Below are 22,621 nucleotides of genomic sequence, written 5' to 3' on the forward strand. Positions count from 1 at the left end.
ATATATATATATATATATATATATATATATATATATATATATATATATATATATATATGTTTTCGTAGATTCTCGCGGGTGTCTGTATGTGTAGGTCTAGAGTCTCGGGTTTCTTCCCGCGTTCCTTTCATCTTCAGAAAGTTGTGGCGACGTTTCGACGAAATCCCATCCGTCATCATCAGGCCGGAGTATTCCAATCAGAAGACAGCCACGCCTCCAACCAATCGGAAGACAACCACACATCCACCCAATCAGAAGACAGCCACGCCTCCACTCAATCAGAAGACAACCACGCCTCCACCCAGTCGGATGGCACCCCCACCCAATCAGAAAGCAGCCACGCCTCCACCCAGTCGGAACACAGCCCCACCGGCAGTTGGAAGGAAAGGAACAGACAGACCACGCATTGCTCCTGAAAGCAGCAGGAGGAATACTCCGGCCTGATGATGACGGATGGGATTTCGTCGAAACGTCGCCACAACTTCCTGAAGATGAAAGGAACGCGGGAAGAAACCCGAGACTCTAGACCTACATATATATATATATATATATATATATATATATATATATATATATATATGAATATATATGAATATATATATATATATATATGAATCTCCATCCTTCATGGATTACTGCCTTGTCGTGGTGACTTTTATAATTTCGTAAATTCTGTCATCGATATTTTGGGTGTCTTTGAGCTAAAGGCCTGCTGGTATTTATGGCCGAGAGGTTCAACGGAGAAAAAACGACGTTTGGGCTGGGATCCTGATGGCCGTTTCGCTGGGATGCCTGAACCATCCACCCCGTCTGAAGAACGCACCGTGAACTTAGCCCCCAGCGACTTCCACAACTCAGCGGTGAGGCAGGCTTCATCCAGCATCCGGCTGAGGCACGAACGGAGCTTTGCAAACTTTTCGCAGGCGTCGGAGATCTTTTCTGTCTCTAAGCTCTGTGGGGAGAAAAAGCAAAAACTCAGCTGGATTAGCTCCTGACTCAAGGCAGACATTGGCCAAATGGGCTTAAGCTGCGTCTGGGATGAACCCGGGTTTCGGATTCATACAGTCCAGTGAACTCTGAGTGGGTCCGACTGGCTGGAGGGCAGGAGGAGGAGGAGGAGGAGGAGGAGGACTGTGGGGTCCCTGGTGCTCTCTGGATATGGTTTTTTTTCCTTGCAGACGTTTCATGACCCAACTAGGGAACATCATCAGTGCTAGAAGGGAGTGGGATTTGCAGAGAGGAGGAGGAGGAGGAGGTGGTGGTGGTGGTGGAGGAGACCTATGGAGTCCTTGGTACTGTCTGAACTTGCCTGTTTTCTTGCAGATGCTTCATGACCCAGCTAGGTAACATCATCAGTGTTGGGAGGGAGGAGGAGGAGGAGGAGGAGGAGACCTATGAGGTCCTTGCTACTGCCTGAACTTGCCTGTTCCCTTGCAGACGTTTCACTTACTGACTAAGTAACATCACCAGTGCTAGAAGTTAGAACCGCACTCACTTCCAGCATTGGTGATGTAGTCAAGTAGGGTCATCAAACCTCTGCAAGAAAACTGCCCAGCGCAGAGAGCACCAGGGACCCCACAGACAGGTGTGTCCAGCTGCAGACGTGCTACCTGCCCGGTGGCTGTCTTGAGCTTGGCCAGGACACAGGCGTATCGCTGTAGGTGGTCTCGGAATGGCTTCTGCAACACCGTGCGGAGCCCCATTGCCAGACAGGCATCCAGGGAGAAGTCAGCGAGGAATTCCTGCAGGGCTGGCTTATGCAACTTCCAGACATCGCTGCAACCAGAAAGAACCAGCAAGACCAAGCAGCTGTCAAACTGGAAATGGTCTAAAGGACGTTCAGAATTTTTGAAAAAAGCCCCCCCCCCACAAATCCAGAGATTCCTCAACCGATATAAACTTTTGCCAGGAAGCCTATATGGAACCTTTCCTGGCAGTTGTTAAATGAATCACTGCAGTTAAGTTGGTCACACACGGTTGTTAAGTGAATCTGGGCTTCCCCCCCATTGACGTCGCTTGTCAGAAGGTTGCAAAAGGGGATCACGTGACCCGGGGACACTGCGACCGTCACAAATGCAAGTCAGTCACCGATTTTGATCACGTGATGGTGGGGATGCTGCAAGAAGTGTGAAAAGCGGTCATAACTGCTTTTTTTTCCAGGGCTGTTGTAACTCCAAACGGTCACTCAATGAACTATTGTTAAGTCAAAGGCTACTTGTATCAAACTATGCTCTTATACGTTCTTTATCTTAATTTTCCCTTTCTTGGTCATGTAAGTATTGCTACCATCGGAGGCGGCGGGGGGGGGGGTTGTGTGTGTGTTTTGTTCTTTTATTTCCCTTTTGTTAGGATTCAAAAGCACCTATAAATCAATAAAAACAAAAGTTTGGCCTGCAAAACCCCTTGGTGCACAGTTTATTTATTTATTTTCCTTTGAAATGGTTCATATAATATTTTGCACATTTTACATCTCCAAAGGCATTATTCTTGCCCAATCACAATTTTCCTTTGCTAAAAACAGACTTCCTTTCAAATACAAAAATTGCAAAACAAGATTTCCAACAGAGGCATTTTTGCTCCGAAAGGCTAAATTCAAACTAGAAGCATTTTTAATTTTGCAGGCCAGTTGATTAATTCTTGTACTGCACTACTCACTTTTTACTCCGAGCGGCCCGTTCGAAATCTTGCATCACCACACAAGTCCCAAATGTGGAAAAGTATCTGTGGGTTAAACAAAGACACTTGGATTATTGCTTTAGCCAATAAGTGGACTTCCATTCCCAGAATCCCCCAGCCAGCCATGCTTTAAGAGGGGAGGACTTCGACTCCCAGAATCCCCCAGCCGGCCTGCTTTAAGAGGGGAGGACTTCAACTCCCACAATCCCCCAGCTGGCATGCTTTAAGAGGGCTGGACTTCCACTCCCAGAATCCCCCAGCCGGCATGCTTTAAGATGGGTGGACTTCAATTTCCAAAATCCTTTGCCAACTTGCTTTAAGAGGGGAGGACTTCGACTCCCAGAATCCCCCAACCTTCATCTTTCTTTATATTTTTGTGTTTTACGCTTGAATTAAATTAATAAAAAACAAATTCTGAACAAGGAAAAGAAGGACCTGCATCCACCTGTCCAGAAGATGAGCTTTGTAGTACTCACTGGATATAAGCATTCAGGAACGAATCCGCTTTGCAGACAAGATAGATGTCCGGAATGCCAACGGATTCGGAGGTGCTGTGCGTCTCCTTTAATGTCCTGTAATTCTCCTCCGTCAGATACCAGATCACTTGGAAGTGGTCTTTTAACAGTTGAAAGAACTTTATGTTCTCCGAAGATCCTTTTAAGACAAAAATCAGGATCAGCCATAAGGTGAAGTGGTCCAGTTGGAAAAACGGTTTAATCATCCTGAAATAATGGAAATTTGGTGATCTCGGATACAAGTTAGTCCTCGACGTACGACCACATTTGAGCCCAACATTTCTGTTGCTTAGCAACATTTCTGTTGCTAAGCGTCTGAATTTTGATCACGTGACCATGGGGATGCTGCAATGGTCATTAAGTGTGAAAAACAATTGTAAGTTATTTTTTTCAGGGCAGATCTAACTTCCTATCAGTCACTAAATGAGGACTTGTAACTTGAGGAGTACTTGAAGTTTAGCAATGATGTGGCTGATGCATCAGAGAGAATGTTATCCTGATGATATATTGACCTCAAAATTAAAGTTTTTTCTTTTTCCCAGTGCTATATAAAATTGAGAAATTTTGTGCCTAATTCAAATTAAATGCCACAGGGCACAACTATTTTTCAAGTAGTCCCTGACCTATGACTACAACAGGAAAAAAAATCACATAACCATTTTTCACACTTACAACTGTTGCAGCAACATCCCCGTGTTCACACAATCAAAGTTCAGACACTTGGAAACTGACTCATATTTACGACAGCCAAACCGTCCCTGGCGTCACGCCATCCCCTTTTTGCAACTTTCTGACAAGCAAAGTCAATGGGGAAGCCAGATTCACTTAACAACCACGTGACAACGGCAGCAATTCCCTTAGCAACGGTGGCAAGAAATGTCCTGAAATGGAGCAAAACTCACTCAACAACTGTCTCGCTTAGCGACGGAAATAACAGCCTCAGTGAGGTCGTAGGTCAAGGACTGCCCACAGTTGCTATCTTCAATTTCCCACGGTAAATTCGAACCCATTCTGCCAGGCCAGACCAGCTGCATAGCACAGATTAAGAGCACCCGAACCTGGGGCCCAAGACTGGGTCTCCCCTTCTCACCTGTCTGCAAAAGGGGCTTAAGGACCACCGTGTTGATCCGGGCGAGATGCGCGGAGAAGGTCTCCTCCACCCTTAGTAGTGAGGAGATCAGCTCCGTGGTGCTCATCTCCTGGGCAGACCCTCGCTGGGAAAGGAGAGAAGGCAGAGGCTGAGTTAGGCCGGAGTTGCAAAGCTTCGGAAACAGGTCAGGATGAAACTCAACTTGAACCAGGATGCCTTTAAAGATTCAGGAAGGGGAAGCGGGGAAGGGGGGGATGATATTTAAGATCTGAAGTATTGTGGTGGGATTAAGGATGAAGGGGGCGGGCTTCAATTCCCAGACTCCCCCAGCCTGCATGCTTTACGAGGGGAGGACTTCAACTCCCAGAATCCCCCAGCCAGCATGTTTTAAGACGGGAGGACTTCAACTCCCAGAATCCCCCAGCCTGCATGCTTGAAGGGAGGACTTCAACTCCCAGAATCCCCCAGCCGGCATGCTTTAAGAGGGAAGGACTTCAACTCCCAGAATCCCCCAGCCAGCATGCGTGAAGGGAGGACTTCTACTCCCAGAATTCCCCAGCCTGCATGTTTTAAGCAGGAAGGACTTCCACTCCCAGAATCCCCCAGCCAGCAGGCTTCCCAGCTCCCAGCACAGCTGGTTGGGAAACTCTGGGAGTTGACTTCTCCTCACCTTCAAGCTGCAAAGGTTGAAAAACACGGCATGAAATAGGATCTAGAAAAAGAATCCATGTTTTTTGAACAATAAACATAGACGTAAATTGGAATTTAAGAGGAAAGAATGAGAGGATGAAATTAAGGAAAAAGAAAAGGCTTTAATTCTGAATCCATCTGATGGGAAGATCAAAGAGGCAATTACTAAGAGGTCAGTTTGATATGTTAATGGCAGATCAAGTGGCAACTAACCTACAGTATGCTAGACATAACACTTTTTGCAATGCTAATAAACCGGGCAGATGGCTAGCTTACTTGTTAAGGAAGAAGCAAAGGGCTTGCAATATAGATAGAATAGAATATAAGGGTAAAGTAGTGTATCAGCAGAATCTTATTAAAAAGACTTTTGTTGATTTTTATTCTAAGTTGTATGCTAGAGATAAGATTAGAGATGTAGATATAGATGGATATTTGCTGAAAGGTAATATTCCTGTTCTTACGCAGGAACAAAAAGAAGGGATGAATCAATTGATAACTGATGAAGAATTTTTTTTAGCAATTAAACAATTAAAAGTGGGTAAAGCACCGGGAACTGACGGTTTGACTGCCGTTTACTATAAAAATTTACAGTTAGAAGTGGTGGAACCTTTAAGAGAATTGTTTAAGACAATCCAATTGGGAGGAGGAGTGCCTCCATCGTGGAAAACTGCCTTTATTTCGTTGCAAGTGATTCATAGTGATCAAACTGGATTTATAAGTGGTAGACAAATGAAGAATAATGTGAGACATATTGTAGATTTATTGGAATTCTTGGAAAGAAATAATCAGATCCCCGTAGCGCTGATCTTTTTGGATGCTGAAAAAGCCTTTGATCAATTGGACTGGCAATTTTTGATGAAAGTATTACAGAAAATGGAATTTGGGGAAAAATTTTTACAACCTATTAGGGCAATTTGGGTTGAAACTAAACATTAAGAAAACCAAGATCATGGCATCTGGCCCTCTCAATTCCTGGCAAATAGATGGGGAAGAAATGGAGGTAGTGACAGATTTTATTTTCCTGGGCTCCAAGATCACTGCAGATGGGGACTGTAGCCAAGAAATTAAAAGACGCTTGCTCCTCGGGAGGAAAGCCATGGCAAATCTAGACAGCACACTAAAAAGCAGAGACATCACCCTGTCAACAAAAGTGCGTATAGTCAAGGCTATGGTCTTCCCAGTTGCAATGTGTGGCTGTGAAAGTTGGACCATAAGAAAGGCCGAGCACCAAAGAGTTGAGGCCTTTGAACTATGGTGCTGGAGAAGACTCCTGCGAGTCCCTTGGACTGCAAGGCGATCAAACCGGTCAGTCCTAGAGGAGATCAACCCCGACTGCTCTTTAGAAGGCCAGATCCTGAAGCTAAAACTCAAATCCTTTGGCCACCTAATGAGAAGGAAGGACTCACTGGAGAAGAGCCTAATGCTGGGAAAGGTTGAGGGCAATAGAAGAAGGGGACGACAGAGAAGGAGGTGGCTGGATGGAGTCCCTGAAGCAGGAGGCGTGAGCTTAAATGGACTCCAGAAGATGGTAGAGGACAGGAAGGCCTGGAGGAACGTTGTCCATGGGGTCGCGATGGGTCGGACACGACTTCGCAACTAACAACAACAACAAGGGCAATATATCAGAAGCAAACAGCTCGTATAATAGTAAATAACAGTCTGACCGAATTATGTAATATTGAAAAGGGTACAAGACAGGGGTGTCCGTTGTCACCTTTATTGTTTGTTTTAACATTGGAAATATTACTGATTAAAATACGAGATTCAAATAAAATTAGGGGAATTCAAATAAGAGATCAGGATTACAGATTAAGGGCGTTTGTGGATGACCTGGTTATTACAGTAACTCAGCCGGCTTACTCAGTTGTAGAATTGATGGAGATAATAATGTCATATGGGAAAGTTTCTGGATTCAAGATAAATACACAAAAAACTAAAATACTGTCTAAGAACATGACTATAGCACAAAAGGCTGCTCTAGAAGAGCTAACGGGATTTGAAATAGTTAAAAAGATTAAATATTTGGGGGTATATCTGTCAGCCTCAAATGTGAAGTTATAATATAAAAATAATTATGAAATGTTATGGGGAAAAATACAAAAAGAACTAGATAGTTGGGAAAAACTACAATTGTCTTTATTGGGAAGAATTGCAGCAGTGAAGATGAATGTTTTGACAAAATTTTTATTTCTGTTTCAAATGATACCTATACTTAAAAAGGATTTAAATTTGGAGGAATGGCAAAAAGGAATTAATAAATTTGTCTGGGCAGGGAAAAAGCCACGAGTTAAATTTAAGATAATGCAAGATACGCGTGAAAGAGGTGGTCTTAAAATGCCTAATTTTAAATTATATTATGAGGCTGCTGCTTTGTCATCGATAAGTGACTGGTTTAATTTAACACAAGGGAGATTATTAAATCTTGAGGGTCACGATTTGTTATTTGGTTGGCATGCATATTTATTGTATGATAAGAAGGTGGATAATGTGTTTAAGATACATATATTAAGGTATGCTCTGTTGCGAGTTTGGAAAAAGTATAGACATAAGTTAAATTATAAGATACCAATTTGGGCAATACCTAAACATGTAATAGAAAATATAAATGTGGGATTCAAACAGGATGAGACTACATATAAGGAAATTTTAAGTCTAGAAAGGAATGTATGGCAATTAAAACCATATATTTTAAAAGAAGAAAAGATTGTACAAACTTGGTTTCAGTATGGGCAATTACAGGCTAGATGGAAAGAGGACCAGAAAGTTGGCTTTTCGATGACTGATGAAAATTTGGTAAAGCAAATTAGAGATCAAGGTCAAGCACATATAAAAAGGATATATAATGCATTGATAGAAATTGATTCAGAAATAGAACTCGTTAAAGACTGTATGATAAAGTGGGCCCAGAATTTTCAAGAAGTTATAACAATGGATACTTGGGAAAAGATCTGGGTTAGAAATGTGAAATTTACACAGGCCCAAAACTTAAGAGAGAACTTTTATAAGATGTTTTATAGGTGGCACTTAGGTCCTAAAAAATTAGCAAGTATGTATCCGAACTGCCAGCCCAAATGTTGGAGGTGTGGTTGTGAGGATGCAACGTATTTTCATATTTTTTTTTTTATTATTTTAATTCCATTTATATCCCGCCCTTCTCCGAAGACTCAGGGCGGCTTACAAGCTTAGCAGTAGCCTTCATTCTATGTCTATGCCTGCTTATTAGGGCTTTCACACACACCCCCAAGCGGCATTATTACAAAGTCAGCTTATTGCCCCCAACAATCTGGGTCCTCATTTTACCTACCTTGGAAGGATGGAAGGCTGAGTCAACCTTGAGCCTGGTGGGACTCGAACCTGCACTAATTGCAGGCAGCTGGTGTTACTTAAGGAGGCATTAGCCCACTGCTCCACCGAGGCTCATGGTGGACTTGTAAAAAGGTTAAAGCCTTTTGGATTAAAATTTGGTGGAACATGCAAAAGATATTTACGAAAAGGATAAAGTTTTCTCCGCAACTGTTTTTATTGGGTATTTCTACAGATACTATTGTTATAGATACTAAGTTGATGTTGCATCTAATTACGGCGGCAAGACTTTTAGTAGCGCAATATTGGAAGAAGGAGGAATTGCCGACTATAGAAGAGTGGACTTTAAAAGTTTCCAACTTGGCGGAAATGGCAAAGATTTCGGCATATTTGAAAGACCAATCGCAACAGAGATATGTTGTGGAATGGAGAAGATGGATCGAATACATTCAGAATAAATATGGGACTAAAAAGTTTCATTTAGCATTTGAATAAGTAGTGGATTTTTATGATGTATGATTAGTTATTTGTTACTTTATTAATATTACGACTGTGGAGAGTTAAAGTCCGATAGAATTTAATGTTTTATTTTTGTTGTTAGCATATTTTAGCTTATGCTTGTATTATTATACCCTGTATTGAGCTCTGAGAAGTCGGGGAGGGGGGAGGGGAGGGGAGGGTTGGGGAGAGGGGAGGGGGAGGAGCGAGTTTATTGTATTTAAAAATGTATTGTAAAACTTTTTAATAATAATAATAATAATAATAATAATAATAATAATAATAATAATAATAGAATCCATGTTTATCCCTGTCCCCTTTTATGCAAAATAAAATCAAACGAGGTTTATTTTGATTTTCTTTCTCATGCTGGCTTCAGTTTCTTGACTGTACACAGGCAGTCCTTGATTTACAGCAGTTTATTTAGTGACTGTTCAAAGTAAAAAGTGACTTATGGCCGTTTTTCACACTTACGACCGTTGAAGCCTCCCCATGGTCATGCGATCAAAATTCGGGCATTTGGCAACTGACTCATATTTACGATGGTCGCAGTGCCCCGGGGTCACGTGATCCCCTTCTGCAGCCTTCTGACAAGTAAAGCCAATGTGGAAACCAGATTCACTTAATGACTGTGTTACTCACTTAACAATGGCAATGATTCCTTTATGGGTGGCGAAGACATAAATAGATGAGTTTACAAATTAAATCAGGATATCTTGATGATGGTCTGTAGCATCTGCTTTTAATAATATATTATTATGTCTGCTGTTGTTTTTCAACTCTGTAGATCAGCGGTCTTCAAACCTGGCCCTCTTCTGACTTGTGGACTTCAACTCCCAGAATTCCTCAGCCTCAGCATGCCTGGCTGAGGAATTCTGGGAGTTGAAGTCCACAAGTCATAAAAGGGCCAGGTTTGAAGACCCCTGCTCTAGAACCATGTCAAAAATTAAAGAATAGGTGAAAACATGACTTTGAATCCAATTTTCCCCCTTCCTTGTATAGGCAACCTGGAAAATGTGACTTATGACTGGTCCTCGCACTTACGACCATTGCAGGAATACCAGTCATGTGATCAAAATGCGGGCACTTGGCAACTGGCATGTACATAAGATGGTTGTGGCATCCTAGGGTCAGCTTTTGAAACCTTCTGACAAGCAAATTCAATGTGAGAAGCCAGATTCACTTAATGACCATGTGTTCGCTTAACAACCGCGGGAAATTTTTTTGTGATTCACTTAACAGCTGCAGCAATTCGCTTAGGAACCGTGGCACCAAAGGTTGGGAAATCGTGTGCCACTCATTCAACAAACTCCTTGTTTAGCAACGGATAATCCAGTTGTGGTCGTAAACCGAGGTGGGGAAAAGTTGCACACAGAGACATCCCCGAAAACCGGCAATTGTGTAAGAGTGACATTCTTTTTGCTCCTGGGTATGTGTGGCCGAGCTGTGACATTTGTCTCTTCATTAGCAACAACACAATCTTTGCAGTTTCAGGGTTGCCCATTTTGAAAGTCTGCAAAGTTTTGATCTCTTTCTCACTGGACAGATTGATCCATAAATGGCGGACAAACGTTTTTCTATTTTCTGGACTCCTTTTAAAAAATTAACCACCACAGCCTCAAAAATCTACAAAAAGGTTTTTAAAAAATGTTATGCAAATGGTGAGTCCTGCTTGTTTTGGCACACTTACTGCAGCCGCAATTATAATACAGATAGTCTTCGACTTACATCCAGAATGGGGCCAACATTTCTGTGGTCAAATGAAATATTTATTAAGCACGTTTCGTCCCACTTTTTTTGCCACAGTTGTTAAGTGAGTCATTGTATTTGTTAAGCTAGCCACATGGTTGTTAAGTGAATCCGGCTTCCCCATTGACTTTGCTGGTCCCAAAGTCACCAAAATGGAGTCACATGAACCTGGGACAATGCAACCATCGTAAGTGTGAATCAGTTGCCAAGCCTCTGAATTTGGATCACATGACCACAAGGATGCTGCAATGGTCAAGTGTGGGAAACGGTCATAAGCACAAGGACTGGCTGTCACTTTTTCCCCGCATCCTAGCTGGAGGCAAGGGGCCTTGTGCAACCGTTAATTATGCAAGGTCTTTTTTTAAGATTCTAGACCTCACCCTTCCTGTGCCCTAACGCCATTCCTTTCTTCATGATTAATTACTCGGGCATGTATTTACAAAGCCTGGGGTGCCTTGGGGATCTTATAAATAGTGTTTAAGCACCAAGCCAAAAAAAAACCCACACCTTGGTGTAAATCAAATAACTCAGCAGCAAACGGGGTTCCCATATTTTGGGAAGCTGCAGGAAAGTCTTGGGTGCAATTTCTGACCCAGTTGCCCTTCCCAGCAGGGAAATAGACACCCCCCCATCTCCAGAGGGGTTTCAAGATGAGACGGGACAGCCATGGTATATAAGGTCTCCCACTTGAGCAGGGGGTTGGACTAGATGACCTCCAAGGTCCCTCCCAACCTTATGATTCTATGTTCTTTCCCTGGCAGAGTTGAATGATGGCAGGCAGGATTGATCCCGGGAGATAAAATGGCTCCTTTAACAGATGACAGGCATACAGATTGGTCCTTGACTTACCACCGTTTCATTTAGTGACCATTCAAAGTTACAATGTCACTGAAAAAAGTGACCTGCAACCTTTTTTCACACTTATGACCATTGCAGCATCGCCCACGGTCACGCGATCAAAATTCAGTCCCTTGGCAACTGGCTCATATTTATGACGGTCACAGTGTCCTGGGCGGTGGGTTTCACATGACCCCTTTTGCGACCTTCTGACCAGCAGAGTTGATGGGGAAGCCAAGTTCAGTTAACAGCCAGGTGACTAGCTTAAGATCTGCGGCAAGAACGGTCGTAAAATGGGGTTTTAACTGTCTCATTTAACAACAGAGAGAGACCAAAACTCACTTAACAACTGTCTCAATTTAGCAACGGAGAGAACAAAACTCACTTGTCTCATTTAACAACAGAGATAAGAGACCAAAACTCACTTAACAACTGTCTCATTTAGCAATGGAGAGAACAAAACTCACTTAACAACTGTCTCGTTTAGCAACAGAGAGAACAAAACTCACTTGTCTCATTTAACAACCGAGAGACCAAAACTCACTTAATAATTATCTCATTTAGCAACAGAAATTTCAGGGTCAATTGTGGTCATCAGTCGAGGACCCACCTGCGGGGGGGGTGGGGTGTTTCCGGGGATCTGCGCACCCCACTGCTCCCCCTTGATGCAACCCCATCTCTCTGCTTTCAACCTGCCTGTTCAAGCTTTTTCTAAATGTGGGCTAGGTGTTCATCGGGGTTACAGGCTGTCCTTGACTTACAACCACTTGTTTAACAACTATTCCAAGTTATAACGCTACTGGGGGAAAAAATGAACTTGCCACCAGTCCTCGCTGTTACGACCGTCCCAGCATCCCCACAGTTACATGATCACTACTGTTAGCACATGCCAACAATGATTGCAAAGTCTTGGGGTCAACAGGAATCCCCCTTTGCCACCATCCCATGCCAACAAGCAAAGTCAACTGGTGGTGGTGGTGGGGGGGGGAGATGGGTTCGCCTAAGGATAGGATGATTCGCTTAGCAACCGCAATGGATTCGCTTAGCAACCATGGCAAAAAAAAGGGGAGTGAAATTGGGAGCACCTCAATTCACAGCTGTCTTGCTTAGTAATGGACATTCAGGTCCCAATGGTGGATGTAAGTTTGGGACTATGTGTAATGAGGCTGTTTGACTAAGGGGAAAATGGGGGGGGGAGGAGGAGGAGGAAGAGGAGAAAGAAGAAGGCAGACACGGTGGAGGAGAAGAAGATGAAGGGGTGGAGGAGGAGGAGGAGGAAGAGGAGGAAGACAAGGAGAAGGAGAAGATACATAAAGAGGAGAAGACAGAGGAGGAGGAGCAGAAAGAGGAGGAGAAGATACATAGAGGAGGGAAAGCAGGAGAAAATAGAGCAGAGAGAGAGGATAGGAAAGCAAGAGGAAGAGGAAGAGAAGGGACCTCCACACACACACACACACCCTCAAAGAACAGGCTCAGAAAACTCACCTTACTATTAAGATCCTCCTGGTTTGCTCTGCTGACATAGCCTCCCTCCGTCTGGCTGACCCTTTTCGGAAGGGAGCATGAAGGGCTGAGCCCTCGCTCCACCTCCGTGCAAACAGTTCCTCTTTCTTCCCAGGATGCATCCAGACACGCCTGGTTCCTGGCCCGGGAGAAGCGGGCGCAAAGTCTTCCAGCTGCATCTTTAGCAGCTGATTCTCAACTCCATGCTCCCCTCTGGACACTCCCCCCCCCACCGCCAGAGAGCCCCCCCTCTCAAAAGCCCAGCCTGATGGCCAGAGAAGGCAATGGACCAGGGGTCTCCAAACCAGCTGAAGACGTGTGCAGTTCTCCAAAGAATCTCCAGCCAGCATGGCTGGCTGGGGGATTCTGGGAGCGAAAGTCCTCCCCTCTTAAAGCATCCCTCCAGGGCAAAGTTATTCGAAGTTAGCCATTTTCAGATCTGTGGACTTCAACTCCCAGAATTCTCCGTTCAGGATGCTGGCTGATGGATGCTGGGAGATGAATGCTTAAAGCTTGCCAGCTGGGGGATTCTGGGAGTGGAAGTCCTGCCCTCTTAAAGCATGCTGGCTGGGAGATTCTGGGAGTGGAAGTCCTCCCCTCTTAAAGCACGCCGGCTGGGGGATTCTGGGAGTGGAAGTCCTCCCCTCTTAAAAGCAGGCCGGCTGGGGGATTCTGGGAGTGGAAGTCCTGCCCTCTTAAAGCATGGCCGGCTGGGGGATTCTGGGAGTGGAAGTCCTGCCCTCTTAAAGCATGCCGGCTGGGAGATTCTGGGAGTGGAAGTCCTCCCCTCTTAAAGCATGCCGGCTGGGGGATTCTGGGAGTGGAAGTCCTCCCCTCTTAAAGCATGCCGGCTTGGGGATTCTGGGAGTGGAAGTCCTGCCCTCTTAAAGCATGCCGGCTGGGGGATTCTGGGAGTGGAAGTCCTGCCCTCTTAAAGCATGCCGGCTGGGGGATTCTGGGAGTGGAAGTGCACACTTGTTAAAGCATGGCTGGCTGGGGAATTCTGGGAATTTAAGTACACCTCCTTAAAGAATTCTGGCTGGGGGATTCTGGGAGTTGAAGCAAACCCGTCTTAAAGCACATGACCCTAGGACATTGCAACTTCATAACATCAGTTGCCAAGCACCCAATTTTTGATTACACGTGCATGGGGTTGCTGCAACCGATATATCTGTTGGCAAGCAACACAGTTGTTAAGTGAGTTTTATGTCATTTTACAACCTTCTTGCCACCGTCGTTAAGTAAATCACTGCAGTTATTAAGTTAGTGACACGGTTGTTAAGTGAATCTGGCTTCCACATTGACTTTGCTTGTCAGTAAGGGGATCACGTGATCCCAGGACGCTGTGACCGTCATAAGTACGAGTCAGTTGCCAAACGTCTGGATTTTGATCACAAGAACCACAGGTATGCTTCAACGATCATAAGTCACTTATGAAAAACTGTCATGTCACTTTTTTTCACTGCTGCTGCAACTTCGAACAGTCACTAAGTGAAAAGCTGTTAAGTCAAGGACTATCTGTAGAGTGTTTACCTATTATTCTACCCTGTTTAGGACCAGAGTCAGCCACGTCACAGGGACATAAATCACTGCAGTTTAATCTAATTGCAACATTTTTTTATTTTAATGATCCTGAGATTAATTCGGGCCCTTGGTTCGAATCTAGCCAATTGCCTCTCCCTTTTTTTTTTAGCTGCTGCACACCGCTCTTTGTATTTGCATAAAGGGAAATTTAGGGTTGTTTGAGTAATAGAGGAAATTGATCCAAACTTAAATCACGCTGTGACGCCCATTTTCCCCGCTGATGGAAGTGCTGCCCTTCCGAGGCTGGTCACAGACACGGGAGAAACCGCAATGTCACAGGCATCGTGCAAATTATGTGGGTAAGGTCATTTGCAGCCGTAATGACATAATTTGCTTTGAAAGGCCCTTCTCCACTTGAGGGTGCCTATAAGTAATGGGGGGGGGTCTTCTGGGGTGAAACGGGGTTCAAGTTTGCAAAATGGGAGGGGCGATGTAAACACCCAACCTGTGCCATTTCGACACGTGTGGCAGGTTTCAAGTTTCAAGTTTTATTTAATTTGTATACCGCCCTTCTCCTTGGTAGGGACTCAGGGCGGTTCACAGGGCATATATAAAAAAGACAATACAAAAATTAAAAAAGATTAAACCCATGCCCAGTTAAAAACAGTAATACAAATCTAAAACGACAAATTAAAACCCATAATCCCCCGTCAGGCCAGACCAGCCATTTCAAATAGGTGGGTCTTCAGGCCACGACGGAAAGTTCGGAGGTCTGATGCCGTCCGGAGCTCCACCGGCAGTTGGTTCCATAATGCCGGGGCGCCCACAGAGAAGGCCCTCCCCCTGGGGGCCACCAGTCGGCATTCCTTGACTGGCGGCACCCTGAGGAGGCCCTCTCTGTGGGAGCGCACGGGGCGGAGGGAAGTTGATGCCGGCAGCAGGTGGTCCCTGAGGTATCCCGGACCCATGCCATGTAGGGACTTAAAGATCGTAACCAAAACCTTGAACCTCACCCGAAAGACAACTGGTAACCAATGCAGCTCGCGGAGCAAAGGTGTAACATGGGAATACCGGGAAACTCCCAAGACAACTCTCGCGGCCGCATTCTGTACCAGCTGGAGCCTCCGAGTGGTCTTCAAGGGAAGCCCCATGTAGAGAGCATTACAGTAGTCAAGGCGAGAGGTCACGAGCGCATGAGTGACCGTACACAGGGCATCCCGGTCCAGATAGGGCCGCAACTGGCGCACCAGGCGAACCTGGGCGAAAGCCCCCCTAGTCACGGCCACTATATGATCTTCCAAGGTAAGCCGTGAATCTAGGAGGACTCCCAAGTTGCGAGCCCTATCCACGGGGGGTAAGAGCTCACCCCCCACAGAAAGAGATGGAACATTTGGAATGTCCCGGGATGCCGGAATGTACAGCCACTCAGTCTTGTCAGGGTTGATGCCCTCACCAAACGGGAAAGCGATCCCAGCGGGGCAGATGTCGACATGTACCCAAAGCACAGGATGGCGGATTTAAGGAACATAAATAATGTAAAATAATAGAAGTGAAAAAGAAAGAGAAAGTGAAGGAGGGAGGGAGGGGGGAAGGGAGAGAGAAAGAAAGAAAGAGAGAGGAAAAGGAAGAAAGAAGAGAATGGATATAAAGAAAAAGAGAAAGCCAGAGGGATAAGGAGAAAGAGCGATAGTCAGAGGTTGAGAAAGCAAGGAAGGAAGAAGCAAGGAATGAATAGAAAGGAGAAAGAGAGAGAAATAAAAAAGAAGAGAGAAATAAAATACAGAAAAAGAGAAAGGTGAAAAGGGAGAGAGGGGATGGAGAGAAAGGAAAAGAAAGAAGAGAGAGAGAGAGAAATAAAGAAAAAATAAGTAAAGAAAGAAGTAGAAAAAGGGCAAGATAGAAAGAGAAAGCATGAGAGAAAGAAGTAAAGAGAAAGTGAAAGACAGAGACACAGAGAGAATAAAGAATTGGAAAGAAAGAAAGAAAGAAAGAAAGAAAGAAAGAAAGAAAGAAAGAAAGAAAGAAAGAAAGAAAGAAAGAAGAAAGAAAAAAAGAAAGAAAGAAGAAGCAAGAGGAAAAAGAAAGAACAGAAGGAGAGAGAAAAGAAAAAGAAGAAAGAAAGAAAGAAAGAAAGAAAGAAAGAAAGAAAGAAAGAAAGAAAGAAAGAAAGAAAGAAAGAAAAAGAAAGGGGAAAAAGAAAGAGTGGAAGGAGAAAGAAAAGAAAAAGAAGGAAGGAAGGAAATGACAAAGAAAGAAAGAAAGAAAGAAAGAAAGAAAGAAAGAAAGAAAGAAAGAAAGAAAGAAAGAAAGAAGAAGCAAGAGGAAAAAGAAAGAGCGGAAGGACAGAGAAAACAAAAAGAGGAAAGGAAGGAAGGAAGGAAGGAAGGAAGGAAGGAAGGAAGGAAGGAAAAGACAGAAAGAAAGAAAGGAAAGGAAGAAAAAGAAAGAAAGAGGAAAAAGAGAGAAAAGAAAAGAAAAGAAAAGAAAAGAAAGGAAGAAAGAAAGAAAGAAAGAAAGAAAGAAAGAAAGAAAGAAAGAAAGAAAGAAAGAAAGAAAGAAAGAAAGAAAGAAAGAAAGCCGCATTATGGGGATTTCTGTGTCTGCCTGCCCACATCGTAGCCAGCAGCCAAAAACCTCCATTAATTTTTCTTCAATCAGCCCAGGGAAGACCAAGGACAAGTCACCAACCAGCGATCCTTTTCCTGAATCCCCCCCATGCTTTGCTGGAGGGTGACCTGATCAGCTGTACACTGATACAATATGTATCAGTGGCTGTATATATTGGCATATTGGCATCTCGGGTTAACCAGACCATTCCACCTTTAACGATGGGGGGTGAGGTGTTACCCCACCCCCACCCCGTCGATAGGGCTCGCAACGTGGGCGTCCTCCTTGACTCCCGGCTCAATTTTGAAGACCACATAGGATCCGTGACCAGAGGGGCTTTTGCCCAGGTTCGCCTGGTGCACCAGTTGTGACCCTACCTGGACCGAGATGCCCTACGCACAGTCACTCACGCGCTCGTGACCTCCCGTTTAGACTACTGCAACGCTCTCTATATGGGGCTGCCCTCGAGGACCACTCGGAGGCTTCAGCTGGTGCAGAATGCTGCTGCGCGAGTTGTGATGGGGGTTTCCCGATACTCCCGTGTAACACCTCTACTCCGCGAGCTGCATTGGCTTCCGGTTGCCCTCCGGGTGAGATTCAAGGTGCTGGTGATGACCTATAAAGCCCTACATGGCTTGGGTCCGGGATATCTGAGGGAACACCTGCTGCCGGCATCAAGTTCCCTTCGTCCAGTGCGCTCCCACAGGGAGGGTCTTCTCAGGGTACCGCCGGTCAGAGACTGCTGGCGGATAACACCCAGGGATAGGGCCTTCTCTGTGGGTGTGCCTGCCCTGTGGAACCACCTGCCCATGGAGCTCAGGACTGCCTCCGACCTCCGTTCATTCCGCCGGGACCTGAAGACCTGGCTCTTTGAGCTTTCCGGCCCAGGCTGAGAGTTTTTAATTTTAATTTTAATTGGGGTTTTTATTTTTTCAGGGATTGATGTCATTTTTAAAATTGTTTTTAACTTTTGTATTTCTTGTTTTAAATACCCTGTAAACCGCCCTGAGTCCTTCGGGAAAGGGCGGTATATAAATCGAATAAAAATAAATAAATAAATCAGCAACTGAAAGGCTGCAAAATTGCTGCACAGAAGCAGGACACGAGACCGGAGTTCACACAAAAGTGCAGTGAGTCACACGTGAGTCACTCCCCTTCTGAGCGATTATGGACTTCCGTGTCAAAAGTGTCCCAAGTTCAGAAAATGAGAGCAAAACCCCCCCAGTTTCTCCCTGGCATGAGCTCAGAGAGTGACGAAAACGGCCACCTTGCAGCTAAAAAGGAAGCCGACAACTCCCAGGAACCTTGAGAGACACCTTAAGGCAGACCAGCAGGACAACCCCACCCCCCCCATGATCCACAGCGCCTTCAGGAATTCAGCCTTTGCAAGATTAGGCCTGCATTTCTTTCCCTATCAATTTTCCCTTTGCTCCGCTGGAAGCAAAACAAATATACTTTGTGCATGTTTTTATTGTTTTAGTCAGGGCTCCTTAAATTATTTGATTTGTTTTAGGATTTGAGAACTGTAAGCTGCCCATTGCTACTTGGTTAAGTTTGGTGGCTATAGAACTGGGAAGGAAGGAAGGAAGGAAGGAAGGAAGGAAGGAAGGAAGGAAGGAAGGAAGGAAGGAAGGAAGGAAGGAAGGAAGGAAGGAAGGAAGGAAGGAAGGAAGGAAGGAAGGAAGAAAGAAAGAAAGAAAGAAAGAAAGAAAGAAAGAAAGAAAGAAAGAAAGAAAGAGAAGGGGAAGGAAGGAAGGAAGGAAGGAAGGAAGGGAAGGGAAGGGAAGGGAAGGAAAGGAAAGGAAAGTGTGGAGAGACGGTCAAAGAAACCAACACCATCCCCAAGGCAGCCTCAAGGGAACTGCTGGAGATTCTCTGTTGAGAATGAGGCAGAAAAACGGAAGCCTTTGGGGGGGTTCCTCCAATGGGGAACGTCACATTCTCAACTTTGCAAAACGGTAACCAACACACAGCCATGGAGGCTTGCAGAAAGGAGAACTTGTGGGGAGTGGGAAAATCAGCAACCTCCACACACAAACACACACACACACACACACACCTAGGATTAATGGCCCTTGCTGAGGGGCATCATACACGGTAACAGAGTTAATTTTGCATTTCAGCTGTTTTCACGAGTGGTGGGCGGGCCAATTTTCCCGGCAGAGGGAGTCCAAGGCAGGGGGGTCTTCAAACTTGGCAACTTCTTTAGACTTGTGGACTTCAACTCCCAGAATTCCTCAGCCAGCCAGGGCTGAGGCTCAGGGCTGGCTGAGGAATTCTGGGAGTTGAACTCCACAAGTCCAAAAAAAGTTGCCAAGTTTGAAGACCCCTGGTCTAAGAAGGTGTCACCATGGTGTTTATCAGACAAGCGTCTTCTCACTGGATGCAAACACTTTTTCCCTCCCTCCCTCCCCTGCCTTCCTTCATTCCCTCCTTTCCTATCCTTTCTTTCCTTCCCTTTTCCTCTCTTTTCTTCTTCCTTCCTTGTCCTCCTTCTCCTCCCTCCTTCCCCTTCCTTCATCCCTCCTTCCCCCTTTCCTTTTGTCCTTCCTTTTTCTCTTCCTTTTCCCCCCGTCATTCCTTCCTTCCTCCTTTCTCTCTCCTCTCTCTCCTCCTTCCCCGTCTTTTTCCCTCCTCTTTATTTTCTTCCCCTTTCTCTCCTCCCTCCCTCCCTCTCTTCTCCTTCCTCCTTTCCCTCCCTCCCTCCTTTCTTTCCTTCTGCTTCTCTCTCTTTCCCCCACTATTTCCTTCTCTTGGTCTATTTTTCCTCTCTCTCTCCTTCCGTGCTTCCTTCCTTCCTTCCTTTCCCCCCCCCCCTCCCTTTCTCCCGAAGCAAAGCAACCCCACCTGGGCTGGAGCAGGCATCCGAGGCTGCCTCCTTCCCTCCTTCTCTCCGGCCCTTCCTGGTCGCGACCCAGAAGGCGCATTCCTCCTCCCTGCTCACGTGCGCCGGGGACTCGTGTTTCAGGCTGCCGCCCAGCCCGTGTCCGTGCCAAAGGTCGGCCCGGCTGCCAAAGGGGGCGGGGGGAGGAGAGGTGTGTGTGTGTGTGTGTGTGTGTGTGTGTGTGTGTGTGTGTGTGTGTGTGTGTAGAGAAATCCCACAATGCACTGCAATCACATTCCTCCTGGCCCTCCTCGAAATTCTTTGGGGAGCAGCCAAGCCTTCTGACACTTGGCAAGAAAGAGGGGGATCCCTCCAGGGCAAAGTTATTCGAAGTTAGCCATTTTCAGATCTGTGGACTTCAACTCCCAGAATTCTCCGTTTAGGATGCTGGCTGAGGGCTCCTGGGAGCTGAGGTCCATCCAACTTAAAGCATGGCTGGCTGGGGGATTCTGGGAGCTGAGGTCCATCCAACTTAAAGCATGGCTGGCTGGGGGATTCTGGGAGCGGAAGTCCTCCCCTCTTAAAGCATGGCTGGCTGAGGGATTCTGGGAGCGGAAGTCCTCCCCTCTTAATGCATGCCGGCTGGGGGATTCTGGGAGCGGAAGTCCTCCCCTCTTAAAGCATGGCTGGCTGAGGGATTCTGGGAGCGGAAGTCCTCCCCTCTTAATGCATGCCGGCTGGGGGATTCTGGGAGTGGAAGTCCTTCCCTCTTAAAGCATGGCTGGCTGGGGGATTCTGGGAGTTGAAGTCATCCCCTCTTAAAGCATGCTATCTGGGGGATTCTGGGAGCGAAAGTCCTCCCCTCTTAAAGCATCCCTCCAGGGCAAAGTTATTCGAAGTTAGCCATTTTCAGATCTGTGGACTTCAACTCCCAGAATTCTCCGTTTAGGATGCTGGCTGAGGGCTCCTGGGAGCTGAGGTCCATCCAACTTAAAGCATGGCTGGCTGGGGGATTCTGGGAGCTGAGGTCCATCCAACTTAAAGCATGGCTGGCTGGGGGATTCTGGGAGCGGAAGTCCTCCCCTCTTAAAGCATGGCTGGCTGAGGGATTCTGGGAGCGGAAGTCCTCCCCTCTTAATGCATGCCGGCTGGGGGATTCTGGGAGCGGAAGTCCTCCCCTCTTAAAGCATGGCTGGCTGAGGGATTCTGGGAGCGGAAGTCCTCCCCTCTTAATGCATGCCGGCTGGGGGATTCTGGGAGTGGAAGTCCTTCCCTCTTAAAGCATGGCTGGCTGGGGGATTCTGGGAGTTGAAGTCATCCCCTCTTAAAGCATGCTATCTGGGGGATTCTGGGAGTGGAAGTCGTCCCCTCTTAAAGCATGTCGGCTGGGGGATTCTGGGAGTGGAAGTCCACAAGTCTGTGTGTGTGTGTGTGTGTGTGTGTGTGTGTGTGTGTCTTTCTCTTTTGGATAAAGTCATCGCCAGTCAGGGGATTCTGGGAGTGGAAGTCCACCCCTCTTAAAGCATCCTGGCTGGGGGATTCTGGGAGTTGAAGTGCTCCCTTCTTAAAGCATGCCAGCCGGGGGATTCTGGGAGTTGAAGTCCATCCATATGAAAATTGCTGTGCAGACACAGGTTGAATCGGTCTTTGTCCTGATCTGCTAAATTTAGGCCAGAAAGAGGAAACAGGAAAAGACGAAATTAAATCACCACGGATCCATCCAAAGAGGAACAGAAAAATAAGCACAGGTCGCGCTCTGTACTGGAAAACACATCCTGCAAACACAGTGCAACAAAGCCTCCTTTGTAGCAGCCCTCTGCGTTTTACTGGTTTTGGACCTTTTTTTTTATTGAAATCCTCCAAATATAAAATATAGGTGGGAATAAAGTTGATAAGAGAAACGAAGCAAGGAAAACAGGCGAGAGAGAAATGTGGGGTACGCAGGGGAAGAAAGGAGAAAAAAATATAGGTAGTCCTCGACAACCATTGGCTTAGCAAGCATTCCAAGTTACAACGTTACTGGGAAAAAAGTGTGTTACAACCAGTCCTCGCACTTAAGACCGTTGCAGGATTCCCACGGTCACGTGATCAAAATTCAGACCTTGGCCACTGGCCTGTCACTGAGGGAAGTTGCAGTGCCCCAGAGCCCCTGATGGCCGAGCGAGGCTTCTGCCCCGCAAAATCAATCGGGCAAGTCGGATTCACTTAGTGACTGCGCGGTGCACTTAACAACGGCAGTGATTTGCTTAAGAACTGTGGCAAAAAAAGGTTGTAAAAATCAGATGTGACTCAGTTAACAACCACCTTGCTTAGCAAGGGAAATTCTGATCTGAACTGTGGTCGTAAGTCGAGGTTTGCCTTTTATTGGCAGCGTGTTTTGTTTCCGGAGACCTGAAACTACAGATTTCTCCAAATCAATATTCATTCACACCACAGTCTTCCTTCCTTCCTTCCTTCCTTCCTTCCTTCCTTCCTTCCTTCCTTCCTTCCTTCCTTCCTTCCTTCCTTCCTTCCTTCCTTCCTTCTCCTTTTCCTTCTTCCTTCCCATCCTTCCCCTCCAGTTCCCTCCATTATTCCTTCCTTCCTCCTTCCCTCCCTCCCTCTTCTTCCTCTTTCCTCCTTCCCTTCCCATCCCTCCCTCCCTTATTCCCTCCCTTATTCCTCCCTCCCTCTCCTTTTCCCTTCCTCTTTCCTCCTTCCCATCCTTCCCCTCCCATTCCCTCCATTTTTCCTTCCTTCCTTCCTTCCTTTCTCTGTCTCTTTCCTCCCTCCCTCCCTCCCTCCCTCCCTCTTTTCCTTCCTTCC

General features: G+C 45.9%; 2 protein-coding genes and 1 long non-coding RNA gene across 3 annotated transcripts in view; 2 read left to right on the forward strand and 1 right to left on the reverse strand.

Annotated features, from left to right (window-relative positions):
• Positions 1-19,944, reverse strand: part of ALS2CL (ALS2 C-terminal like) — a 43,182-nt gene extending 23,238 nt beyond the window's left edge. The window contains 6 exon segments of the mRNA XM_081344210.1: positions 824-952; positions 1,611-1,776; positions 2,656-2,721; positions 3,153-3,330; positions 4,282-4,405; positions 19,840-19,944. Coding sequence (XP_081200336.1) covers positions 824-952; positions 1,611-1,776; positions 2,656-2,721; positions 3,153-3,330; positions 4,282-4,405; positions 19,840-19,857 — 681 coding nt within the window. The 5' untranslated portion in view covers positions 19,858-19,944.
• Positions 1-22,621, forward strand: part of LOC308677644 — a 792,073-nt gene that overhangs the window by 606,187 nt on the left and 163,265 nt on the right. The window lies entirely within an intron of this gene.
• Positions 1-22,621, forward strand: part of JMJD4 (jumonji domain containing 4) — a 178,480-nt gene that overhangs the window by 43,873 nt on the left and 111,986 nt on the right. The window lies entirely within an intron of this gene.

This window comes from Vipera berus, assembly GCF_964194415.1.
Source record: "Vipera berus genome assembly, chromosome: Z".
In the NCBI taxonomy this organism is placed as follows: Eukaryota; Metazoa; Chordata; class Lepidosauria; order Squamata; family Viperidae; genus Vipera; species Vipera berus.